Below are 25,752 nucleotides of genomic sequence, written 5' to 3'. Positions count from 1 at the left end.
GGCGGTGATTGTATGAACGTGCCAGTGCACCTTGTCACAAAGCAGCGTCCGTTTGGCAACGTTTTCTGAATAATAACATTCCTGAAATGTATTGTCTTGCACAGTGTCCCGACCAGAATCAAAGGAACACCTTTGTGGTGATTAGATCGTCGAATTCGCTCCAGATATCAGCGTCCAACATCACTACCTTCTCTGTTTTCGATTAAGAAGCAAAAAATGGACTACTATTCGTCCACAGACACTCAGACAGCGTATTGAGAGTGCCGCCAGCAGAGTTCGAACCGCCATAAAGAGGTAGGGTGGACACATCCCATATTAATGTCCACTAATAGGTGTCCAGACTCTTTTAATTGGATAGTGTACTTGTTATTCTATCGTATAAGGTAATTCAACCACACACGTTTATGAACAATGTTAAGGTTCATTACCTTATCCATACAACGTTATATTCACCGAATGAATATTAAGAACTTCTAAGAACATCACTTCACCTTTGTTTTGTTTTTACGAACAGGAAGCTCATTAACTCATTAGCTGAAGCGACATGAATGGTTCAAATGGCTCTAAGCACTATGGGACTTACATCTGAGGTCATCAGTCCCCTAGACTTGGAACTACTGCCGGCCGAAGTGGCCGTGCGGTTAAAGGCGCTGCAGTCTGGAACCGCGAGACCGCTACGGTCGCAGGTTCGAATCCTGCCTCGGGCATGGATGTTTGTGATGTCCTTAGGTTAGTTCGGTTTAACTAGTTCTAAGTTCTAGGGGACTAATGACCTCAGCAGTTGAGTCCCATAGTGCTCAGAGCCATTGGAACTACTTAAATCTAACTAACCTAAGGACAGCACACACATCCATGCCCGAAGCAGGATTCGAACCTGCGACCGTAGCAGCAGTGCGGTTCCAGACTGAAGCGCCTAGAACCGCTCGGCCACCACGGCCAGCGCGACATGAATACATCAGTTAAGCTGGCAATATAATTATCAGTCGCTGGTGTGCATGTGATTGCTTATCGAGGTCTTTTCTTTCAGAGACTCAACTAAACCACATTTGTACAATGTATCACTAATATTTTTTCGTTAGTTATCCTAACGGTGGTAATAACGAATATAGCCCTTATATTTTAGAAACGCGTTTTCATCAGGAAAACTGATCCGCTATTAGTGAATAGCATAATACAGAAAATTTAAAAAAGAAATTCTCGAACCATAAACAAAAAAAAAAATAAATCTCCAGACCAAAACAAAAATTATACTGTTACTTAATTTCGAGGACTGCAGTGTAATGTCACTCATTTGATGGGCCTGAAATATATGATTACAGAGTTGGTAGAAGCTTTACTAATATGTTAAGAGCATGTTTCTGATGGACTGAAAGAAATAAAATAATTCTAACTTTCCCTGTCATTGCACGCATTGGAGATATCGCAGTCTTCGGCGAACAAAAGTCGTGCTAGATGCGTTGGACTTTGTGGCGCTGTTATCAGGGATATATCGAACGGACTTTGTTTCTCAAAGTCTCTCTCTCCCTTCAGACCCACGCACAAACGTTATGTAAAATCTGTCGTCGTTCCATTTACCGAACACGAATCAATGATGGCGTCGATCACGTTTGTAGTATACTTCTTCGTGGTCGTCTTCCCATAAACATATCCCGGCCTGTTGACGCTTCGGTGAAACGACAGAAAGCTATTTTCATATAAGACCTGCTATTCAGTGCCCCTCCCGTCTGGATTCACTCATAACTTTTGATTCATTGTTACGGAACTTCTGAATTGCGAATACTTTCCATCTCGTAGTCGTTCGCGGCTTGTGACGTTACCTCTGCGTGTTTGCGCAACCTTTTTCTAATAATTTACTGATCTACAAATTTTGTGACTCATTCCTATAATAATCGTCTTGTAAATGTAAATGTCGAGGTAATTCAGCGCCCGTACAAGTTCCAAATCTTTCCATTTCCAGTTTCGGTACTTCCCGAATGATGATGAGATGATGAGGACAACACAAACACCCAGTCACCGAACGAAGGTAATTTAGTGTGGGAACATGTAAGTCATTGGATAGTCACGGTGAAGTGGCCCCATCAAATGTAATTATGTTTCACCTGCTTACTAAATAACAAGACCCGTCTTAGTTGTTTGCTTACGATGAGAGAAACGAAAGTAGGTTTCTTGTCACTAAATGACGTGAACATAATCATTTTGAAGGTAAGGAACCAGGGCAGTTTCCACCCATTTATTCATTTTTCGTTTTTAGAGGGTTTTCCCTTGGATGTTATAGGGCATGGAGACGTCTAGCCGAAGGTCTAGTTACTTAAGGAATGAATGAAGACATAAGGTCACGACACTCAGCAATGAGTAGACTGACATGATGATGGATCATTATAGACGGCCATTTAAAACCTTTATTGTTCTTCTACACATACTACTTGCTAAAAAAAAAAAAAAAAAAAAAGATTTTTATTGCTCTATTGTAACGCGACCACATTCACAGTAAAGGTTACTTCGTAAACCTGTTCACTGAGTGAAATGACGTAGCAGTGTGACGCTAGACATGTATTTAGGAGGTCGGCAGTTGCAGTTGTTCTGCCAATCAGATTTAATTTTTCTGTAGTTTTCCTAAATTACTTAAAACAAATGGTGGGGCGATTCCTTTGAGAAGGACGCAGCCAATTTCCTTCCCTAACCTTCCTCAGTCTGAGTTTGTTCTCCATCTCTAATAACCGGTATCTCTTCGCCGTTGGGGCATTAGAGACTAATCTGTCTTTTTCGACCCCTCTCTGTCGTGCTTCGTCATAAGTAAAATCAATTCTCTAATCTTCCTCCTTTCTTCCGAACATGCATTTGATAGGGATGACTTGTGAATGTCAGAGCTTCTTGCGTATTATGAAACTTCAAAATATTTTATTTAGCTTAAATGCGTAGAAACAGAACTTGGACTGTAAGGTCGCCTGTATTTGTACGCGATAGCTTCCTTTCCTGTTTTCCCAACGTTTCCCGTTGTCATCTTGCTCCTGGTTGGCCGTCGCTTCTTCTACGTCGTGCGGTCGTTCATAACTAATCGTCTTCAAGGACCTGTATGTGACGTAAATATTACATTGAAAATATTACAGCATGAATATAAACATTATGTTTTGAATTTCAGTGGTTTAACGTATGAGAGTTGTTAGCAAAAATAACATGTTTACGCCTCCATCTGCAAGCGAGGAACATATGTACGAAGAAAAGGACAACAATAGAAACTATTGCGAACTGTCTGACCAGTTAATGCAGGTCCTGGAAAGCATAATCAACCAGAAAATAAGGCCTCAACAAAATCAGACTCCACTGATGATAGCAAAAATGTACCATATTTGTTTAGACAAGAAAACAAATAAAAGAAGATAGTTAACTTAAATAGCGGTGCCGTAATAAGAAAACTTTACTGTTCGCAGAGGACAGCACGCTGCCTAAGATTCGTTAACTGTGACGTCTAGAAAAATATGTCTAAAGTAATCTACAAGTCGTGCTTCCCATCTTGCCATCAGGATTTAATGAAAGACCAGGTACTCAGAACAGTGGAAAATTCAGTAAGTTCTACAGGATATCGGACTGGAAGACCAACTATCTTAGCTCATTAAGACTAAGGCATAGGAGTGAAGGCAGAAATTTAGTGTTTAACATCTCATCGACACGGCGGTTATTAGAGGCTGTGCTCTAACTCAGCTGGACAAGGACGGAAAGGAATTCTGCCGCGGTCTATTTGGAAGAACAATTGTCGCATTCACCTGAACTGATTGAGAGAATCTTGAGAAACGTAAATCAGCGTGGCTGGACAGTTATTTGAGTTAAACTGGGCGTCCAGCCTCCTAATCATTGGTTTACCACGGCCGTTTGCCTCAGAATCAGAAGTTTTACCTCACCTAGACGCGCATGCTCAATGAACCACAGAGTAGTCGAAAAAATAATCTAGGCTATTTAGATGTCGTGGTCGGATTCTTTAATATCAAAAATGTCAATAGACCCTTTGTTTCCTAAGCTTTAAAGGAGCATTGTGCGCCCTCGGGCATTTCTGAGCAAGAAGAGTGCGAAAGTACTTCGTGCATAGCATGAAATACTTTGATCTTTGTACCTAGGTGAGGTGCTAGTGACAACTATGAAATTACACTCATCAGCCAGAACATTATGACCACCTACCAGTAAGCCGGTATGTCCACCTTTGGCACGGATAACAAATGGTTCAAATGGCTCTCAGCACTATGGGACTTAACATCTGAGGTTATCAGTCCCCTAGAACTTAGAACTACTTAAACCTAACTAACCTAAGGACATCACACACATCCATGCCCGAGGCAGGATTCGAAACTGCGACAGTAGCGGTCGCGCGGTTCCAGACTGAAGCGCCTATAACCGCTCGGCCACACTGGCCGGCGCACGGATAACAGCGGCGACGCATCGTGTGCACACAGGAGTCACGTAAGTCCCGCAAATTCCGCGTAGGGGAACGATGAGCGCTGCCGCCACGTCCAATCTCATTCCAGATGCTTTCAATTGGGTTCAGATCTGGCTAGTTAGAGGGACAGCACATCAATTGGAACACGCCATTGTGTTCCTCGAACCACTCCATCACACTCCTGGTCATATGACATGGCGCATTATCTGGTTGAAAAATGCCACTGCCGTTGGGAACACGATCGTCGTGAAGGGGCGTACATGGTCTGCAACCGGTGTCCAACTGAACCGGTCATTGACTTGAAATGGTTATGTTCCGGTACTTGGAGACCATTTGCTGCCATTCGTGTACCTCATGTTCCCAAACATGTCACTGGGCCACTATTGTTCGCCACTGATTTGAAGAACATTTTGGACAGTTCGAGTGAATGTTTTGGCCTCCAGTATCGCCTGACATGAATACAGTCGAACATTTATGGGACATAATTGAGAGGTAAGCTTGTGCACATCTTGCATCGTCAACAATTAGGAGGTATCTCAGACTTTTGCCACTTCAGTGTATTTGCCAGTCACTCTCCATAATTTCAAAATTCCACGGCTCTCATATTCCTGGTCATGTTGGAAACATATGTTGTTGTCCAGGTTCCTCAAGCTACAAACGGTAGCAAGATTTGTCAGCTGATAAGACGGAATAGTTCAAGAGCGTTCCAGGGGTCTATTCTCCATTAATTATGTAAACATTATGTACAGTTTCTGCAGTTTATTGTGCTGAAGAGGGCCTTACATAATATTAATGTATGTACATTTCTTGTCAGCCCCACGTTCCGGTCCCAACAGACAAGTCAGTGCTGACCTACTTCCGTCTCATCCTTTGCCGATGACGAAATTCGGATGCGCTATGGAGTCAGCATAACGGTTTCTCACTCGTTGTGAACTTCCTAGACATTGGAACCGCTCTTTCTCACTCAAGTAGCTTCCCAATTGAGGCACAAGGCTGATTGCATCCCGTTCAGATCTTCCAGTCAACAAAATATCCTTGGTAGTATCGGGAATTGAACCTGGGTCCTCCGCAGGGCAGTCATATTTGCTGACCCACTAAGCTAAGTAGGCTATGTAAGAAGACAATTTTCGACATACGTTGCCTTCCAATGGTAAGCATCACTTTTCACAATTCAGAAGCGTTTCTCTATTTATATTTTGCTTGTGGTCGTTACACTACCAGAAAGTTTAAATTTACAATCCAGAGTAAAATTTGCGTCTATGTGCTTTACAGACCACTGAGTAGTTCTTGGCGTAGGATGCTTCCTGGCAATGCGTCCTATTCCGTTCGCATGTGAAGAGGATAGAGACTGTTTTTATGAGTATACGTCCGTCCGAAACGTAATTTCTCTTTATCTTATTCTCAATAACGCTACGTGAGTTATAAAATGGAAAAATCGGGACTGTTACACAATCTGCCCCGAATAGTGGTTGTCTAAGTTTACTCGGGGTTTTGTAAGAACGATATCGCCTTTCTTCGAAAGAAAAAGCTCCCTGACTATCTGTGTTTCAATTTCGTAGGCATGTTTAATTTCCGTTTGTTATGTATGAAACTGTGACGATCCTAGCGACATCTGCTTCGAGATTTATTCTATTATTACCGTCAAATACTGAAGCAGTAACCTGGTATAGCCCGAGTATCCTACATGCGACATGTATAACAGATGCACTGAACTTTCTCGGAAACCTCCCAATAACAGTAAGTCTTCCATTCGCTCGTACTACTGATTTAATGCGTTAGTTTCAATTTTAGTACTAATGCTATAATCGGACTCAGCCGCGTTTTCTTTTCTTATTATTCTCATTATTCTGAATTTATCTAAAATTAAAGAGAGCTGTCATTCAGTACACTTAGTTAAAATAGAAAGTCGTTTTGGATGTCCTTAAAATCGGTGCCTATACATTACTGTATACGGCAGCGTCGTCTACCAACATCTCAGAGTGCTGCTGACCCTATCTGATAAAAACATTCGTGTATACTGAGAATACTAGCGGCCTTCGTGCACTACCAATAGAAAAGAAACACATACGTTGAAAGGGTCCTGTAGCCACCTTTCATTGCCAACTCTCGTAGTGGTCAAGTCGGCAAAGAGGTTTCCGCTACTTGTGAGAAATCCACCTGCGTTAGGTTGGTGGCGGAAATGGCACCCTGGGGTTTTCCGGTCCACGCGGAGCGTGGAAGAGGCTGGAGAAGCGGGAGGCAGTCTGCCGCCGGTACGGGAAGCGTACACAGCTGTGCTCCAGTCGAAGAAGGGTGAGTTGGACTGACCGCGTGGCGCGTTGTCACATAGAGAGGGGAGCTTTTAGCTTTTGGTCTCGAATTTCGTCTTATAAAGATTTATTTGCTGGGTTGCAGCAGGGAATGCAAGGCTTTTGTAGACTTTCAGTTTGATTCCCAATGCAGTCTTGACTTTGATCCGTGAGAGGAACGCAGCACAAAGGAGTTGCATATGTTGAAGTGCCCTCGGTTCAGTGTGAATGTTTATGTGCCTACAACTGTGTGTGTATGCTTCTAATCTTTTCCGGATCTTGGTAATTTTTGTGTATTTGTGAATTTTCTTTGTCTCATGTGATTAAAATTTGGCCACGGTCCATAGAAATTGTCTCCGCGGACCGAGTGGGCACGCGAGTCTGTCATGAAACGTGTAGTATTTCACAAGCAATTGTACATAGTTAGCATGCAACAGTAGTCTATAGATGCACTACATCAATGTTTTAAGGAATAATTAATTTTGCCTTCAATCTTATCTTGTGTACCGATGTTACGTCGCCGTTACCTTCGCCATTTACCTTGTAGTTTTCCTTGTTGGCCCACTTATAGCGTTTCCATGTGCACAGGTGTAGTGATTAGTGTCCCTTTTTTTATCTGAAACAAATGCTCTGGAATAGATCGTGTTTTCACGAATCTTGCTGCAGGCTGCACTTACGCATGGTGTTCACGCCCTCTTTACTTTACTCAATATTTGATTCACGGGAAGAATGCCTGGATCATATTAATAACTACATCCCATTCTTTATCAATGACTTTACAATGAATGTTCTTTTGTGAGTTTTTCTTATTAATAAACTAAGTAATTTTCCGACTCAGTGCTACTTCTTCTTTGTCATGTGGCTAGAGGTGGTGGCGACCCTATCTTTTATATTGATTTCAGTGTCAAATAGCATTTTCTTATTCAAAGTGCGCGTGGCTCTTTTAGCTATCAGGATAAATTCAAAGGGCGCTTCATGCTTCTTGCACATAGCGTCCTTTTATTCACGCTACTTACAACGTAGTTGTGACATTAAAGCAATGAACTATTGGTTGTAGCAGTGTTGATCCATGTGCGGTTTGTTTGGAGAGGATCAGGGATAACACAAAAAATTTAATTCGAGCTAGACGAATCGACATTCAAACACAGTTCCTGCTGTTGGTAGCATTCCAGATGCAACAGTTCATAGCAAGGACATCAGCTCCCGAAAAGGACACGGCCTATTTCATTCGTCATAGTTGTCCTATCCGAGCCTGTGTTCCGTCTCTAATCACATCGTCGTCGACAGTATCATGTTTGTGTTGTATGATGATAAGGGAAGGCAGAGGGTAAAGCCCAATACCGACACACTGTCGGCGCGTCTCGAATGTCAGCAAGGGTACCGCCGGGCATGATCTCCCCATCCGACGGACGGACCATTGTCATAAGTCACGCATGCCCTCACTTCATAAGATACTGAGGAGAGGTTTGGAATTTAATCTAGGACATTGGCGTAAGTCCGATGATAAGGATTTTTACACTATTGTCTCTCCTCACATTGTTGGCCACATAATGGCGGTGAAAATTTTTTCCATCATCTGCATTCAGACACCTCCGAGTCGAGCGCCACCACACAGGTATGCATTAGCAGTCTCAGTTAGGAAAGCAGGTTTCCTGTTACTAAATTCCATTCGTTAAGTGTGACTGAATGGTCTGCAGAATGTCAGTCTTAGATTACCATAACCTCTTCACTAGACTCAAAAAAACTTCCACCCACAATGTCATTTAGATAAGGGAATAGACGCAAGACAGAGGGCGGCAGATCTGATGAATGGAGAGGACTGTTGAAGTATATGTTGAATACTCCAAAATGTGCTCCTTCCAGAATATAAAATTAAATGACAGACAGATAATTACGCGTGTTTTCAAAAGCTGTATATTACCTAGGAGGTAAACAGCAGCCGCGAAATCCTGCGTTGAGCGATATAGCAGCCTCGTGACATTTACTTTTAATTTATGGGAGATTTTGTAATGCGGTTTCCTTATGGTGTTACAATACTCTTGCTACTAGACGATGCTCGGTACAGGCAAAAGTGCTGGTTACAGTTTGATTTGCACATGTAGAGAGTGCAACACGATCGACTGAAGAAGCGAGATAAGTAAATTATAAATCCTAAGCCGGCCGGAGTGTCCGAGCGGTTCTAGGCGCTTCAGTCTGGAACCGTGCGACCACTATGGTCGCAGGTTCGAATCCTTCCTCGGGCATGGATGAGTGTGATGTCCTTAGGTTAGTAAGGTTTAAGTAGTTCTAAGTTCTAGGGGACTGATGACCTCAGATGTTAAGTCCCATAGTGCTCAGAGCCATTTGAACCATTTTATTAATCCTAAAGCAACTACTTTCATAGTAACATTGGATTCTGCACAAACGTTAAGATGCAACTGACTGTCAGATGCCAGTGGCGCATATGAACTTCGTGGTAGTCTATTCTGTATCTACGAAATAGCAGTGCCTATGTTATTAAGAAGTACAATGAAGTGCCTGTGTCACTCAGAAGTACAATACAATGAAGGGACATTACATCGTACTTCTGAATAAAGCAGGCACAGCTAATTTCACATTTATTCGCCAATACCAGACCCACGATTCTCAATAATAAATATGTCCTTCCGACGGGAATATAGTCTACATAACGTACGAGTGCAGGTTGTGACACAAGGATGACGATATTTGGAGTTTGGGTCTGGCCATGATTCGTGCACGGATAACCGAAGCGGTTAAGGCGACCACTCGCATAAAGCGGGAATCTGGATCGGGTCCCGGCCCGGTATAGACTTTCGTCGTCGTCATTCTAATATACAGCCAAAGGTGGTTCACATTCGCAGCTGCAAATACACTTCCAGTGTTCTACACTTATGCTCATAAATTAAGGATAATTGCAGAATGTGGTGCCACACAATGCGACACTACACAAAACTGGCGCTAATAGCATAGGCACATAGGGAACACACACGACACAGATCTGTAAGTCCACGGTATTGGTGATAAGTTGAGAAAACCGTCCCGAAACACATGTGCTACAAAATGCCGCTGTTTCCTGCTCATGTACCCCGACATCAATATGGGATATGATCACCATGCTCACGTACACAGGCCGCACAACGGGTTGGCATACTCTGGATCAGGTGGTCGAGCAGGTGCTGGGGTATAGCCTCCCATTCTTGCACCAGTGCCTGCGGAGCTCCTGAACTGTAGTTGGGGTTTGAAGACGTGCAGCGATACGTCGACCGAGAGCATCCCAGACGTGATCGATGAGGTTTAGGTCTGGAGAACAGGCAGGCCACTCCATTCGCCTGATATCTTCTGCTTCAAGGTACTCCTCCACGATGGCAGCTCGGTGGGGCCGTGCTTTATCATCCATCAGGAGGAAGGTGGGCCCACTGCACCCCTGAAAAGGCGGACATACTGATGCAAAATGACGTCCCGATACACCTGACGTGTTACAGTTCCTTTGTCAGACATGCAGGGGTGTACGTGCACCAATCATAATCCCACCCCACACCATCAAAACACGACCTCCATACAGGTCCCTTTCAAGGACATTAAGGGGTTGGTATCTGGTTCCTGGTTCACGCCAGATGAAAACCCGGCGAGAATCACTGTTCAGACTATACCTGGACTCGTCCGTGAACATAACCTGGGACCACTGTTCCAATGACCATATACTGTGTTCTTGACACCAGGTTTTAGGGGGTCTCCTGTGACAGGGGTCAGTGGAATCCACCTTGCAGGTCTCTGGGTGAATAAAACATGTCTGTTCAGTCGTCTGTAGACTGTGTGTCTGGAAACAACTGTTCCAGTGGCTGCGGTAAGGTCCCGAGCAACGCTACCTGCAGTACTCCGTGGCCGTCTGCGGGCACTAATGGTGAGATATAGGTCTTCTTGTGGTGTTGTTCACTGTGGACGTCCCGTATTGTAGCGCCTGGACACGTTCCCTGTCTGTTGGAGTCGTTGCCATAATCTTGAGATCACACTTTGTGGCACACGAAGGATCCGTGCTACAACCCGCTGTGTTTGACCAGCCTGCAGTCGCCCTAGTATTCTACCCATCATAACGTCATCATTATGTGTTCTTTGAGCCATTTTCAACACGCAGTCACCATTAGCACGTCTGAAAACGTCTGCACACTTAGTCGCTGCACCCTACTCTGACATGCACCAACACACCTCTGCATATGTGGACTGCTGCCAGCGCCACCGTGCGAAGACCGCAGGTCAAATGCACCGCATGGTCATACCCCGAGGTGATTTAAACCCTCAGACCGCCCACCAGAGCTTTGTTTCACCATGTATCAGCATTATCCTTAAGTTATGAGCATGAGTGTATATCTCTTCGCCCAATTGAGCCTGACACTCGGCGCGGTGACTGATGAGAGTGAATACCAAAGGGAAATACCTTTACGGTCTCCCATCCTGCAACGTGCCGAGTGTCACCTTAAATTGCGCGAATAATATATACTTCACAGTCCATTGTACCGTTCATAGCGAAAGGCACTTTGTAGCAACATCAGCTTCTTCCCATATTACGCTTTCGCGCATGAAAAGGACGACAAATGTTCGTTTACCTCCGTAGGCGCTGTAATTTCTTCTCTCTCATTCTCATAGACCCTGCGAGCTATAATCTAGAGGCAGCAGAAGACTTGTTGCACAGTCCAGCTCAAATATTACTTTTCTAAATTTATCCACCAACATTTCTTGAACGGAATGTCGTTTTTCTTCCATAGATTCTCATTTAAGTCCCCTGAGCAAGTCTTGTACATTTTCGTATTGGCTATAGCTATGTGTTACTCGAGGACAGATCACACTTTTGTGAGATTTCTTTAACACATTCACCACACTATCATAGAATTCTCCCAGCAAATCCGTCTGTCATTAGTCTTCACTACTAATGATTTTGCGTTCTCATGCCGTTCTATATCGTTTCGTAGTTTCACACCTAGATAGTTCTGCGATGTGACTAGCTCCAGACGTTTACCACTAATGTTGTAATCGCACGCTGCCTAGTAGTTTTTCTGTGTTACGAGAACTGTCTTGCACAAATTGACATTTAACCCTTTGACTGCCAATGGGACGTATGTATCCCACTATAGGTTAGCAGAGAAGCAAGTGGAATTTGTTGCAGATTATTGCTGTGTATGAAAGTCTCACTGGTAAAGGGAAGTCTACTAATGGTTAGTAGAATTCTTATAATTACAGACTGCATCTGTAGCTTGTGCTGTCCCCAAGTTTCATTGTTAACCCTCGTCTCCGTATTGTCACATCGAATTAGTTCTCATATGTAGATAGGCAACCCAATTACCAGATTCGCAAAGCGAGCTACCTTTGCGCCTTCCCGGACTTATCACGTCAACGAGTTGTACCCACCAATTGACGCTTGCCACATCTCAAAGGAATCCCATATTACGAAGCCCGTATTGAGCCACAGTAGGAGTTACAACCTTGGGGAGATGCTGTGTGCACTGATGTGTGGTTCTTTTCAGTATGTCTTCTAGTTTTCGGATAGTCGTCTTGTGAAGCCATGGAGGTACTTACGAATAATCCTGTATGTCCTACCCCGTCCACCAAACCCTTGGAAAATGAACGGCGCGAAATATTCTTTTCATATTGTTCTACATTTACATCTCCATCTACATGGATACTGTGCAAATCACATTTAAGTGCCTGGAAGAGCTTTCATCGAACCAACTTCACAATTCTCTTTTATTGCAATCTCGTATAGCGCGCGGAAGAAACGAACACCTATATATTTCCGTGCGACCTCTGATTTCCCTTATTTTATTATGGTGATCGTAGGTCGGCGTTAATAAAATATTTTAACATTCGGAGAAGAATGTTGGTGACTGAAATTTTGTGAGAAGATTCCGGCGCAACAAAAAAACGCCTTTGTTTTAATGATGTACACCCGAAATCCTGTATAATTTCAGTGGCAATCTCTCCCCTATTTCGCGATAATACAAAACGTGCTGCCCTTCTTTGAACTTTTTCGATGTACTCGGTCAGTCCTATCTGGTATGGATCCCACACCGCTCAGCAGTGTTCTAAAAGAGGACGGACAAGTGTAATGCAGGCAGTCTCTTGAGTAGATCTGTTACATCTTCTAAGTGTCCTGCCAATAAAACGTAGTCTTTGGTTAGCCCTCCCCACAACATTTTCTATGTGTTCTTCCCAATTTAAGGTGTGCGTGATTGTAATTCCTAGGTGTTTGGTTGAACTTACGGCCTTTAGATTTCACTGATTTATCGTGTAACCGAAGTTTAACGGATTCCTTTTAGCACTCACGTGGATTACCTCGCACTTCGCACTTTTCGTCATTTAGAGTCAATTGCCAGTTTTCGCACCATACAGTTATATTTTCTAAATCGATTTGAAATTTGTTTTGATCTTCTGATGACTTCACTGGTCGATAAACGAGAGCGTCATCTGCAAACAACCTAAGACGGCTGCTCAGATTGTTTCCCAAATCGTTTATATAGATAAAGAACAACAAAAGGCCTATAGTACTACCGTGGGGAATGCCAGAAATCACTGCCAAAATTTTAAAGAATGTAGCAACCAGTCGCGGAAACATTGACCAATTCAGAAATCACTTCTGTTTTGCTCAATGACTTTCCGTGTATCACAACAAACTGCGACCTCTCTCACAGGAAATTACGAACCCAGTCACATAACGGAGACGAAATTCCATAAACCGCTGGTGGGCTACAGTGTCAAAAGCCTTCCGGCAATACAGAAACATGGAGTCAATTTGAAATCCCTTGTCAGTAGCTCTCAACACATGTGACTAAGATATTAATTAAAATAAACATACATTAATGTTTTTTTAATAAAACTGGTAGTCCAAAGAGTTAGAAGGAGATGCCACTCAATACACCAAAGCCTAAATCGTTCTGCACTACCCGACACTCGTCGTACGCCGGTACCAGCGTCGTCAGCGAAACTGTCTGCGAGTGCCGGTGACCCTGCCTGACAGATCTGTTTGGTTACAGTCTCTTTAACGTTTTGCAGTTTTTACGACACGATGAGAGCAGCTACTGTCCAATACGCTTGACAGGGCAGTTAGTGATTGCGAGGGCGCCGTGCATCGATTTGGCACGCCACTCCGTCCCACGTGATTGACGCGCGTCTCGGCCGAGGTTATTGGCGGCCAGGGAGGGAATCTGGTCTGGATAAGTCCAGTTTACATGGAGATATCAGTCGGCACACGCTGGCCTCTGACCCGCAACTAGCGCTAACCGGTTGCCTGTTTTGCTGTCAGCTTTGGAGGCGCTCCCATGGACAGTTAGTGTCCTTCCAGCTCTGGCGCAGAGCAAACATGGGCTCCATCGTTCGTTGCTGTCATCCAGGTAATTAGACGCCCAGTTGCTCGCTCCTGCTGCACACTCTTTACTAAGTAATACCTGTCACTCTCCATATTATCCCCAATGAACGTAATGGAAAATGTATCCTTATCAAGTAAACAAAGCTCCTTGCACTTTCATGTGTCAATTACTTTCATATTCTTTAGACCGATTTGAAGTATGTTGTTTTCATTTGTTGGCTATAACAAAACAACACGCCGCTATCTTTTTCTGGAAATAAATGGCTCTTTCACTGTGCTACATGTTTCGTATTTTTAACTCATTTTACAGAGTGTACTCATTCCCGAGCGAAAAAAAAGCATTGAAATATGTTGTATTTGTTTAATGTAAGCTTCGAATCCTATAACGTAAATAAAGCTCAAACACTATCAAAAAATGAGTGCCTCATTTATGGAAGAACATTGTTTAACCCATTAAATTGCAATTGTGTCAGTAACTGAGCATTAAAGAAATAAGAATTGATGACCTCTTTCTTAGAATATCAATCGTCAGTACATTAAGGTATGCAATATCTGCAACCCTAGTTGTACTTCGAATGTGTTCAGTGCTTGCTTTTGTTCACAGATCTCATAAAATTACTTGTTCCCCATGGCCTTGAGACGTCGAAATGGAATATTTCAGTATGAATGAAACGAAACGTCTTCACTTTTAATTCGGGCAGTTTTACAACAACGATCTATGTAGAAAGACCAGCTTTACATTGTTGCATCGAGCAAAAGCTTAAGAAATACAACTGTTATTAGAGTCTCTATAATTATTTTCCGTGATTGGCCTGTGGCTGTCACATGAATTTATTTTGTTTGTGCAACAATAAAAACATAAAAATTAAAACACATTAGATCAAATACTTTTGTTGCATGTGATATTGTAATAAATACACGATATGAAAACCCTGTGTGTGTTTATTCTCTCTCCAGTACTAGGTTTAATTCTCGTCATTTTCCAATACAGAAAATGTTCAGTGTAACGCAATTCATGTTGTTAAAAATCCTTTTGATGCAATAAACAGCCTAAAAAAATGGAGAGTCGTGTCCTGCATAATTTTCACCGTTAGAAAACAACGTTATGTGAAAATATATAATGTTCGGTCAACTTGTTCTTGTAAATTGCTTACGTCTGCAGTGATCTTACATAACTTTCACAAATACAGACATTTTCTGTATCAGAAGAACTGGCAATTACCGTGCGCATTATATAAGGCAAATAATATGTTGGTTTGTATTGAAATCGTAGTAATTTAAATTTAGTTAATATATTCCTGAAATTTCAGATTTTTTTGATAAAGGCTAAACACATTTGCATGAGCTGTTATGTATGTTCTAAATTGTTGCCAGTGGCTTGAATTGTTTGCGAAACATTGCTGAAAATTTTAGATGTTTTAGGAAAATCCAGAATCTTAATATTTTAACCAATTTTTAGTAAAAAACGAATTAGCTTCCCCCGAAGTCAACTCTATTGTTACATATGTTATCATCATCATCATCTTCTATACACATTTTCCATATTTGTGGTGAATTTAATTTTTTATCGTAATATGAATTCATGTATTGTGTAGATACAGAAGGTATTTCAACTTAAGACTACGAGCATCGACACATTTTTGGCGCTCTCTCATCGATCATCAAAGGTGTCTATAAGTAAAGAGGCAGTGAAAAATTAATGCCTTCATGGTCTCAAAACTAATCAAGTTCATCTGAATTATAATTTTTGGCCTTGTGTCCAAATGAGAAATCATTTCTATACCTTATAAGGTGGCTTCATAACAATGACTGTCAATGTACAGCGGCTTTTGGAGTGTGTTTGTAAAGTGAAGTAAGCACTATGCATCATAGATGACCAGCCGAAATTTTAATGATCTTTAATCTCTACAACATAGAGGAAGTATAACTGATATTTTGTAAGCGTAATGACAGAACAAGTCTCTATAAACTCTCTACTAGTTATTTAAAATAATTATGATAATAGTCGGACCTTTGATGAGGAAAGCTGCATAATGTTATGAAATCTGTAGAGACCAGAAGCACAGGTGTGCGTGCTTTACAGCCCAGCACCCATCCTGCACACCAACAAAACAAAGGAAATATCCCAGTGAAATGCCAAATAATTCTCATAATGGTACCGTTGTGGTGTGATGGGGTTTTCAGTACCTAATAACTACGATGTTAATGATAATTCAGTTGTTAAAAACCATTCAGAAGCGAAGCTCGCACAAAATATTTGTTATTCAAGACCACCAGTTTCAACAGTCTTAGCTTTCATCTTCAGGTGTTAAACATTTTTTGTAGTAAAGCGTGTTCATTTTATGCTGAGCCTCATGCACAAGATGTCAAGTGGATAAAACTCGGCACATTATGAACGTTTGTCATCGCTGACAGTTGTACCTTGTACGCTATTTAAAGTGGATTTGCTCTGTTTAGTATGTGTCCAGCATACGTAAACAGATGCGCTGTTGTGTACTGTATTTGTATCATGTAACAAGCACCTGTGAGCAGTATGTATATGGTCACGGCCTTTTCGACAAGGTGCTGTGTGTTTTTAAATATTTTAGCGATGACAAACGTTTATAATGTGCTGAGTTTTATTCCAATTGACATCTTGTGCATGAGGTTCAGCATGAATTGAATATGTTTTACCACAAAAAAAAAAAAATGTTCAAGACCTGAAGATGACGACTAAGACTGCTGAAACCGGTTGCCTTGAGTAAAAAATATTTTGTGTGATCTTGGCTTCTGAATGGTTTTTACCAATTAAAAGCCGGCCGAAGTGGCCGTGAGGTTAAAGGCGCTGCAGTCTGGAACCTCGAGACCGCTACGGTCGCAGGTTCGAATCCTGCCTCGGGCATGGATGTTTGTGATGTCCTTAGGTTAGTTAGGTTTAACTAGTTCTAAGTTCTAGGGGACTAATGACCTCAGCAGTTGAGTACCATAGTGCTCAGAGCTTTTATTTACCAATTAAAACAGATCATCCTTCAGTACTCTCATGAGTTGTACAGTCATAGAAAATGTCAGAAATTCAGCTCCGTATGATGATGGATAGCACCAAGAGATTAACAACTCTGTCGACATCTATTTGTTTGGGATTTTTTACTGTGATCCTAAAGTTTTTTTAGTCTGTGGCAATAGGTGCTTAGTTTCTCTGGCATTTACTGCTTTCAGAAGCGAACACTGTGAATACTTTAATGATCGAACTAACCAAAACAACCACACAACTATCGTCGTGGAGTCCTTCAAACATTATCGAACCCAAAGAGTATCCTGGAGCCTGTTCCGAAATGAACAGCACTATTTGTTTTATTAAGACTAATACCAAAGTCAGTTTTCTTGGATTATTTGCCGAGAGTGATGTGAGGTGTAATATAAAGAAAAATCTTGCCGTGGTGAATGTGGGTGCCAGGCTGAAACTTGTGACAAGAATCCTTAGAAAGTTAAATTTCTCCACGACAGAGATCGTTTAAAAACATTTGCTTAGCAGATTCTTACATACTGTCTGTGTGCCTCGGATGTTTACCAAGTTGGTTAACATAAGGAGCTGATAAGATTCTAAGGAAACTCGCGGGACTCTGTAGTCTCAACAAACACCAATGAGAGACGCAAGGAGAAAGATACGATATTGCAGAGCGTGTGTTGGTCAGAAGTACGATGCATTGCAGGAACATTGCACTGTACTTCTGAGCAACATAGGCAATGCAATATCATATATATCCGCCGACACCGGGCAACCGATTTTCAATTAAAATTTCTACCTGTACGGGACTATAGATAATGAATGCACAAGTGCAGGTTGTAGACACATGGTTGACGTCATATGGGTCTGGTCCTGAGTCGCGCTTGAATAGCCTAATGGTAAGGCGACCGCTCGCGATAAGTGGGAAATCCGGATTAGAATCCCGCTCCGGCACAAATCTTTATTGTCATCATTCCATTATACAGTTGACGTTTGTCCGTGTTAGCAACTGAGAATACATTTCAAGGAGAAACATGTTGTGCATCATCGCGAGCCTACCTCTCAAAATTTCGACGAACCCCGTTTCAGTGTATCTAGAAACATATTACTGCTTCCAGTACACACCTCGGGTAACAACCATTATAGTAAAACTAAAGAAATCTCGGCCTATACAGTGGAGTGCCGAAATTCGCTCCTCCCGCGTTCCACCTCCGAATGGTTCAGAGAAGGAAAATTATTCTAAAAAATGTTCAGATGTGTGTGAAATCTTATGGGACTTAACAGCTAAGGTCATCAGTCCCTAAGCTTACACACTACTTAACCTAAATTATCCTAAGGACAAACACACATACCTATGCCCGAGGGCGGACTCGAACCTCCGCCGGGACCAATCGCACAGTCCATGACTGCAGCGCCTGAGACCGGTCGGCTAATCCCGCACGGCAAAATTATTCTATTATTCTGGATACCGCCCACCACTCCCGTACGGTGGCCCGCGAGTACAGATGTAGATATATCGTATTATTAGATTTAGAAGAAAGGTTGCAGTTTAACTTCCTGGAGGCATCTAGATGATTAGAGATGGAAAGCTAGGTCATCTGTATTGATATTTGAAGATATGACTCAGTTTGTTTTGGGAAACCATAAAACACTTAAGAAAATGGCCAGACAGGTATTTGAACGACTCTCCACTAGAATATTGGTCCAGTGGTTTACCCAACCATTGCATTATTTTGGTTCGTTTGCTGGACTATTCGCGGTGTTGCGTATTGGCGTCCTTCCCGGGATGCTTAGCGCTCAGCATGGTGCAACAGCGTCTGTGGAGTATAGGGGGAATGGAATAGAACCAATGGGAAGTTGAAGCTTTGAGCTGGCTCGTGTGGAGTGCGCAGACGGAGGAGGGCTGCTCCCGAAAGCCAAATACGAGTCTCGAGCGGTAAACGATATTAACCTGTCATGAATGTCAACACTGGCCACGTTATCAAATCCGACATGAGTTTCTTGTTATGGCTTTGGAAAGAGAAATTCTACATTGTGAACTGAACGCAGAGATCGCGACAGCGCTGGCATTTCTAATCAAAAATGCCAGTTCCTGTGAATGCAGTTCCATGCAGAAGGGCTCTGATTGTTTAGCTTTACTGTTTGTCCGTTGGTCCGGCGTCACTTCGTACACAATTATGGTCTATACGCTAAATTAAATAAAGGACTTTGAATAGGGCTGTCACTCTGTTTACAACGACCACGGACTTATTTAGAAAAAATATGTTACTGCTCCACCACTTCCGGATTTTCATGGCTCGATGGAAGTATAGTATGGCTCCATCAGCTCCAGTGGCCAACCGGTCTCTGTGGACCCACAATAGTTTTCATCTTGACCAATCAGCTTGATGTGCCGTATCTAAAGACTCTGATGACGACGGGACATCCGAGTCCAACGGCACTCCTCCGCACGTCACTGGACTCATATTTGGACAGAGCTCAGTTCTATTACTATCTGTTCATCCTGATTTAGTTTCCCTGCCGATGAAACGAATGCTTCTTGAACAATGTTGCCTTTCCCATTCTTATGCAGTGAGCCTTTTTTTCCCCACCCAGGTTGGTGGTTTTACGGCTAAGTGCCCTTCTACAGCCCTAGATATAAGGTTAACATGTCGGTGATTCTGACCCCAAGGGAGGGGGTAGAGAAGGGGGATGGACGTTTCCAATTGAACATTTATTCCGAGGGGCTTGGGGACCAACTGTGGTATTCGCCGTGCCGCCTGACGAAATGCCCGAAAACTCTGGCCCGAAGTAAAATACGAACCAGTTCTCTAATTAACTCGACGTCAGCGGGTCGCGTTGACTCTTCTTCGCTGATTCGACTCCTCGTTACGATGAAGTGCTATTATTGTCAGTGCAGACATAAAATCAGTTGAACCAAGCTCAGTAATATTTTCATCTTCACGACCTTCGCGGTATCAAGCATACATGTGTACACTGTTTCCTCGCTAAACTGTGGATCAATTAGTGTAACGGCACAAAAACGCATTTCAGCTGTTAAGTATTCCTTCGTTTAATTCGTTGATCAAATGGCTTAGATATAACGAACCGTCGATGTTTCTGTCTGTATATCATAATGGTTACGTGAGAGCAACTCAAGATAATTTTTTTATTCCATTCCTGAACACCATTATAACATTCGGTGTATTAATGGGTTTTGCACTGTTACACTGTCCGAGCCTGGTGTTCGATAGTTATCAAAAACAGTATTAAAACAACCATTATCTTGCGTGAATCTTTTTGTAATTAAACCAACACATTAAATCAACACATTTCGTACCTGTGTATGTTAACAGTGGTGAACAAACAATAAGTTTAGTTTGGCCCTAAGTGTCCAAATATGCATCATTTGATACGCAATGCGACGTCAAAGAGAAGACAGGTTTTAAGGGCTTCAGTGAAATGAAATGAAATGAATTATGTATCATTTCTCCAAATATCCTTGCCGTAGGTATGCACGGTGTTCAGCTTCAATCTGATTTCATTTATTGTATCAGCGCAGCAATGATCCTCGGAGTGTTCAGAACATTTGATAACTGAATTAGTCCAAACACAGCAGATATTCGCATAATCAGTCTCGTTGCGCATAACCCGCCGTGGTGGAAATAGGACTGTTCACATCGTCCTCAGGAATGAAATTCGGGGCTTTAATTAGCGAGATCATTCTGCCCTCCTTTTCTGCTGGTCCCCATAATTAGAAGTGCTTACCAAAACCGCGACCTACCATAGGCAACAGGATGTGTGACTTCAACACGAGACGTCAGAAAACACTATCTGCTGGGAAAAAAGAAACAAAATGGGAAATTTAAAGTTCATCTGTGTTGTATGTAAACGTAGGCTTGCGCGGCCGTTGTCACAATCAATAAAATTCTTCTGGGTTTGCGAGCGCATTGTCAGCTACAAAATTCCGACGTTCCAGCGCCTATTGCAAGACGCCTTCCTCAGGGTGTATTGCTAACTGCGGAATGGGCAATAGTTTAATTACTTGAATACTATAGAGGAGTGCTGCCATTGGATATGAGGGTGAGGAGGATGGATATTAGGTGTCCTTTTATTGGCCTTTGCATTGCGTCTTGTCATTGGCGGAAGTAGGCGTTTTCCATTGGAGTTTTCTTTGCCATTGGTGGAAATCGGTGAATAGGAAATTGAGCGGCGACGGTGGCGTAGCGCTGTTTGCTAACTGCCTAGTGTTGGCTAGGGTGCGTCAGTACTCTGTGTACGCTCCGCTGCTGAGGCCTACTGCGCACCTGTTGCTTTGCGTGAGCCGTCCTTTCGCAAAGCTGTCACTTGGTGGCAGCCAAGACGCTGGGAATTGGTACCCGTCTTCTGTATTCATGTTGTCGGGTCGCTTGGCTATTTCTATAGCCTCTCTGATCTTCCTCCTCTAGCTTAAAGGCTGTTTCGTCAGTACGCGGGCCTCTCCAAATTCTATCTTCATCCTCCGCTGTTCCTGGTGTTCTGCCACCGCTGATTTGTTGTATTGTTTGAGACCGTTATATTTCTCGTGTTCAGATAACCTTGTGCGTATTGGACTCCCAGTCTCGCCTACATACACCAGTTCACATTCGCACCCGATTTCATAAACTCTGTATTTATGTTTCTCCCCGTAAACAGCGTGAGGTGTTCGTGTCCTCGACGAAAATCAAAAATGAAACGATAATTATATCTTAGTACAGTCCGTAATAATCTCATATCAGGAGAAGCAATACAAAAAATCTAACACAGACGACCTAGGCATACTGCACCTCAAGTACCCGTAGCTTCAAAACGTACCGCTATCCATCCTTGGCCGAGGTGTTGAGTTTTCACCCAGTTACAATTCCCCCTAAACGCGTGGGTGATTTTTATGTTCGTAAGTAAAATGGTGAATCTAGTGCAGACCACTTCACTAAGAGACTGTATATCTGCTGGTGTTCCGAAGATCGCAGTTCAACATAGCACACAACAAACAATTACTATTTCTTTTTTAGTTCTTTACTAAAAATCAGACATGACAACTATCTGAATGAAGAAATAACGAAGGTAATAATAAAGAAGGCATGACGAAAATTTTTCATAAGAGATATGGTGAGAAAAGCGGATAATGTATGCGAAAGCTAACTTAGAAAACAGCATCCTGCCACAAATCTACTTAAACCTTCATTTATTTATAGACCATAACCGATTTCGGGTTTCGAAACTCATTCTCCACACGGCTTGTGTTGGGCTGTAGGTTACAGACTTGAAGTGGTGTGCTACGATGCCATCGAACAGCCTCCTTGACTGTATATATACATCACGTTATTATTAAAGGAAACATTAACTTTGTTATACAAATATTATCTCGTTTTTAAAATGTAAGTAGACGAAATGTGTACCCACATGTTTCTCAAATCGATTCGTGTGATAATAGCTTGAAAAAAGCCAAATGAAAACGATATAACCTCTCTCTCTGCGCCTTCCCCTCCCCCCCCCTCCCCCGCCCCCACCGCCACTGTCCCTCTCTCTCTCTCTCTCTCTCTCTCTCTCTCTCTCTCTCTCTCTCGCGGGCGCGCGCTTATAGAACATTAATTTTAATAATAAACGCCGAGACACGAAAAAATTGGCTCTAAGTATTTGCCTATGTTACCAGATTTTCTTTATAGAACGTGAATTACTTGACTGTGGGGGATGTGATACATATACGGACAGCACGTCCGTTTTTTGTTTTTTGTACCGCTGTGGTCTAGTATTCCATCGACTTATTTATTTTCATTTATTTGGTATGCTTATTCCACGGATCCGTACATGCAACTAATCCGCTTGGATGGTATGCTAAATTATAAAATATCTTCCACCTTCCACGGTGTTGAAATCTTTGCAGAATTAAAGTAAAAGATAAGAGGACAGAAAAAGGCGCACACACAAACCGAATTGCAGGTCCCTGCTGCTATTAACTGTTTGACATTATCGTACCCATCGCAGCTGCAATGCCAAAAACAAGTTACATACAGGAGGGCTAATTCATTGCAGCAATGAGATCGACATAAGAGAAGTGAAAAATTAGTATGAAACCATTGTTAGTATGTGGCATAATTTTTGGTGCTCCACACATTTTCCCTTCAGATGCGCTCGTTTCGTCAACTAGTGCTGCTCGGTGTTCTGGCCTGCGTGCAGAGACTGATGTCGCATTCCCGTTTTGCCATAGATTTGCAATGAAGCAACAACAGTTGGCAGCAAACCTGAACGAGCATCTGCAGATGATGCCTTGCGCCAGACGCAAGCCGAGACTGGTTAAACCGGTTTGCAGACGGCTGGACGCTGTTTAACGATGGGGACCATTCTGGCGGGCTTTGTGGACTCTCACGGGTCTATCTACGGGAAATAAGTCTCTCTGGGTCAAGTGCCCCACTGCGGACAACATGCTTGGTTTTCTTCAGTTTCTGCAGCTTACTTGTAGATGTTGTGGAGGAAGATTTTTACGGAACCTGTATGCAGAAACGATCCACATTCGTGTTACAAGGACAACAAAATCGACTCACGCTAGTAGCTTTCACGCAAAAATTGCTGATTCTTACGTAGTTTTTATGTATCGTAGGCTACCCTTATTGAATGTTTGTACGATCCACCCCTTGATGTCTGTTTATAAGCACTTCATCAATCTCCACTCCACTCATATTCTCCCTCCCTGGTTTTTCATGTCGATGTGCGAATGAAACAGGTGCTTGCTTATTGGGATTTTGGAGACTTTTTCTCCCTTGTTGGCTGAAGTAAAAACACCACTGAAAAGACAATAGGAAAGACTTTATTGTTAAAGTTTACATTCGTTTGATTGTCTCGAGTTTGCCAAGAGTAGCTACCTCGAAACTTAAATGTGTACTTTTAACTGCTTACAATATCGCTTTCACCCGTCTAATAGGGACGTTTAAGGCACTGTTTTGGCGCTGAATATGAAACTGAGTCAGCACCAAAGTGTCAAAGGATCCTGACGTACGTAACAGTTCTCTAAGGCATTAGGTGTAATGCATTCCCCGCAAGGCAGTGGCGAGGATCATATGAATCAGGGACCAAGCTTACTGCCTGGCGAGGGCGCCGATGGAATAGCCGCTTCAGTATGCCGACCACACTATAGCTGCCACACCAAATTATTACAGAACTCATGCACTAACACATGCAGAAAAACATTATATTCACATCTCTTTATCTTCACAACTTAACGCAGTTAAAGTATTTCTGGAAGAACCGTAAACATTTCTGAAAGTAGTTCTGTGGTCCACTGCAAGTGGAAAAGGTAACATACAAGTGGCTAAACAATTTATAAACACAAAACACGCGAAAAATTAACAATAATTTAAATTAAATTTAAAAAAATCTCAGAGTCACCTTTCCTCCTCCTTTGCACTATTGAGTTTTGCTCGTACATATTGTCTTTAAGGCACTTTAGAGAAGAACACTCCACTTAAAGTTGCTCACTAATTCGTCCTTGTCTTTACTTCTTCTCTGAAGGCTTAACTTTTCACTCATACTCAAATACAAAAATTTGGTGATCGTTGTGGGTGCAGCTGATGTATCGGTCAGTGTATGTTAGATGATTTGTTGATGGTTTGAACGTGCAAGGGCTTTGTTATGCAGAAAGAACATATCAGTATATGGTCCTTTAGTGAGATGAAATTCATCCAGTGCCAGTGATATTTCACTTTACAGAGAGTCTCTGTGTTTGAGCTCCGTAACAATACAGTAAGACAACAGGTCTAACCCACTGGATGTCAATCACAATGTGCCACAGAGTACATTCAATTGATGTTGAAAATGTATCTATACCACAGTATACAGATTTTCATCACACTGCTCATGTGTGTTGATGCCATTACACATGAAAGTAGCTTCATCAGAATTAGTTGACAAGGTCATCAGTCCCATTGGATGAGGGAAGGATGGGGAAGGAAATTGGCCATGCTCTTACAAAGGAACCATTCCAGCATTTGCCTAGAGTAATTTAGGGAAATCAGCACCATGGCAGTTAGCAATTATTCATTGTAATCTCACAGCTCGTGATGACCCTCGCTCCCAGTGGAAGATGAAGTTGCAGTACTCCTTGTGGCAGTCTGATGACCATATTTAGAAATAGTGTTCTGGACAGACGTCTGAACAAATATTCACCAAATGATTCTATAAGTCTTCACCTTTTGCCTTCATGTTGGATACAGTCTTCATGGGATTTCTCATGAGATCTGTGGACATAACAGTCTCTGTTTTAGTATTGACCCTTAGAAGACAATATCTTCTAAAACAGGATACTAGATTTAGTGGAAGGAGACACCAGTAGGAGAGGTTTCTACTGCTTTGCAGAGGTTTTTATAATACAACAAATTCAGCTGATCACGAGTTTGGAACTGGGTTTACCAAGGCTAGTTACACATGATTAAATCACTAATACTAGTAGAACATAAATGGCGTGAGAGCAAAGAAATATGCATAATCATGACAAAGACCAGTGGGAGGGGCAATGGTGTATTTAGTATGCTGCTGCAATCAATAAACTGAAATTGCTGCAGAACTTAAAATAGTCTCATGATGATAGTATATTGTTCAGTTATCTGCAGAAGTCCATTTTATACAATGGCATCTTAGTCTATTTTCTTCTTACTGTAGGATATGTTGAATGATACTGAATGACATATAATTATTGCCTATTTGTGTAACA

The 25,752-nt window shown here is 42.3% G+C and overlaps 1 protein-coding gene across 5 annotated transcripts in view; it reads left to right on the top strand.

Annotated features, from left to right (window-relative positions):
• Positions 1-25,752, top strand: part of LOC126248202 (zinc finger protein GLIS2 homolog) — a 235,276-nt gene that overhangs the window by 203,242 nt on the left and 6,282 nt on the right. The window contains exon 1 of one of the 5 annotated variants that reach the window (XM_049949004.1): positions 14,011-14,093. The exons of 2 other annotated variants lie outside the window; for them this stretch is intronic. In XM_049949004.1, the coding sequence (XP_049804961.1) occupies positions 14,063-14,093 (31 nt within the window). In that variant the 5' untranslated portion in view covers positions 14,011-14,062. Of the gene's footprint in view, positions 1-14,010; positions 14,094-23,433; positions 24,340-24,450; positions 25,456-25,752 lie in introns of those variants that run through there. 2 more of the 5 variants (XM_049949007.1, XM_049949006.1) reach the window with 2 other exon arrangements.

Source organism: Schistocerca nitens, chromosome 3, assembly GCF_023898315.1.
Source record: "Schistocerca nitens isolate TAMUIC-IGC-003100 chromosome 3, iqSchNite1.1, whole genome shotgun sequence".
Lineage (NCBI taxonomy): Eukaryota > Metazoa > Arthropoda > Insecta > Orthoptera > Acrididae > Schistocerca > Schistocerca nitens.
This window is presented reverse-complemented; position numbering and strand designations above follow the sequence as displayed.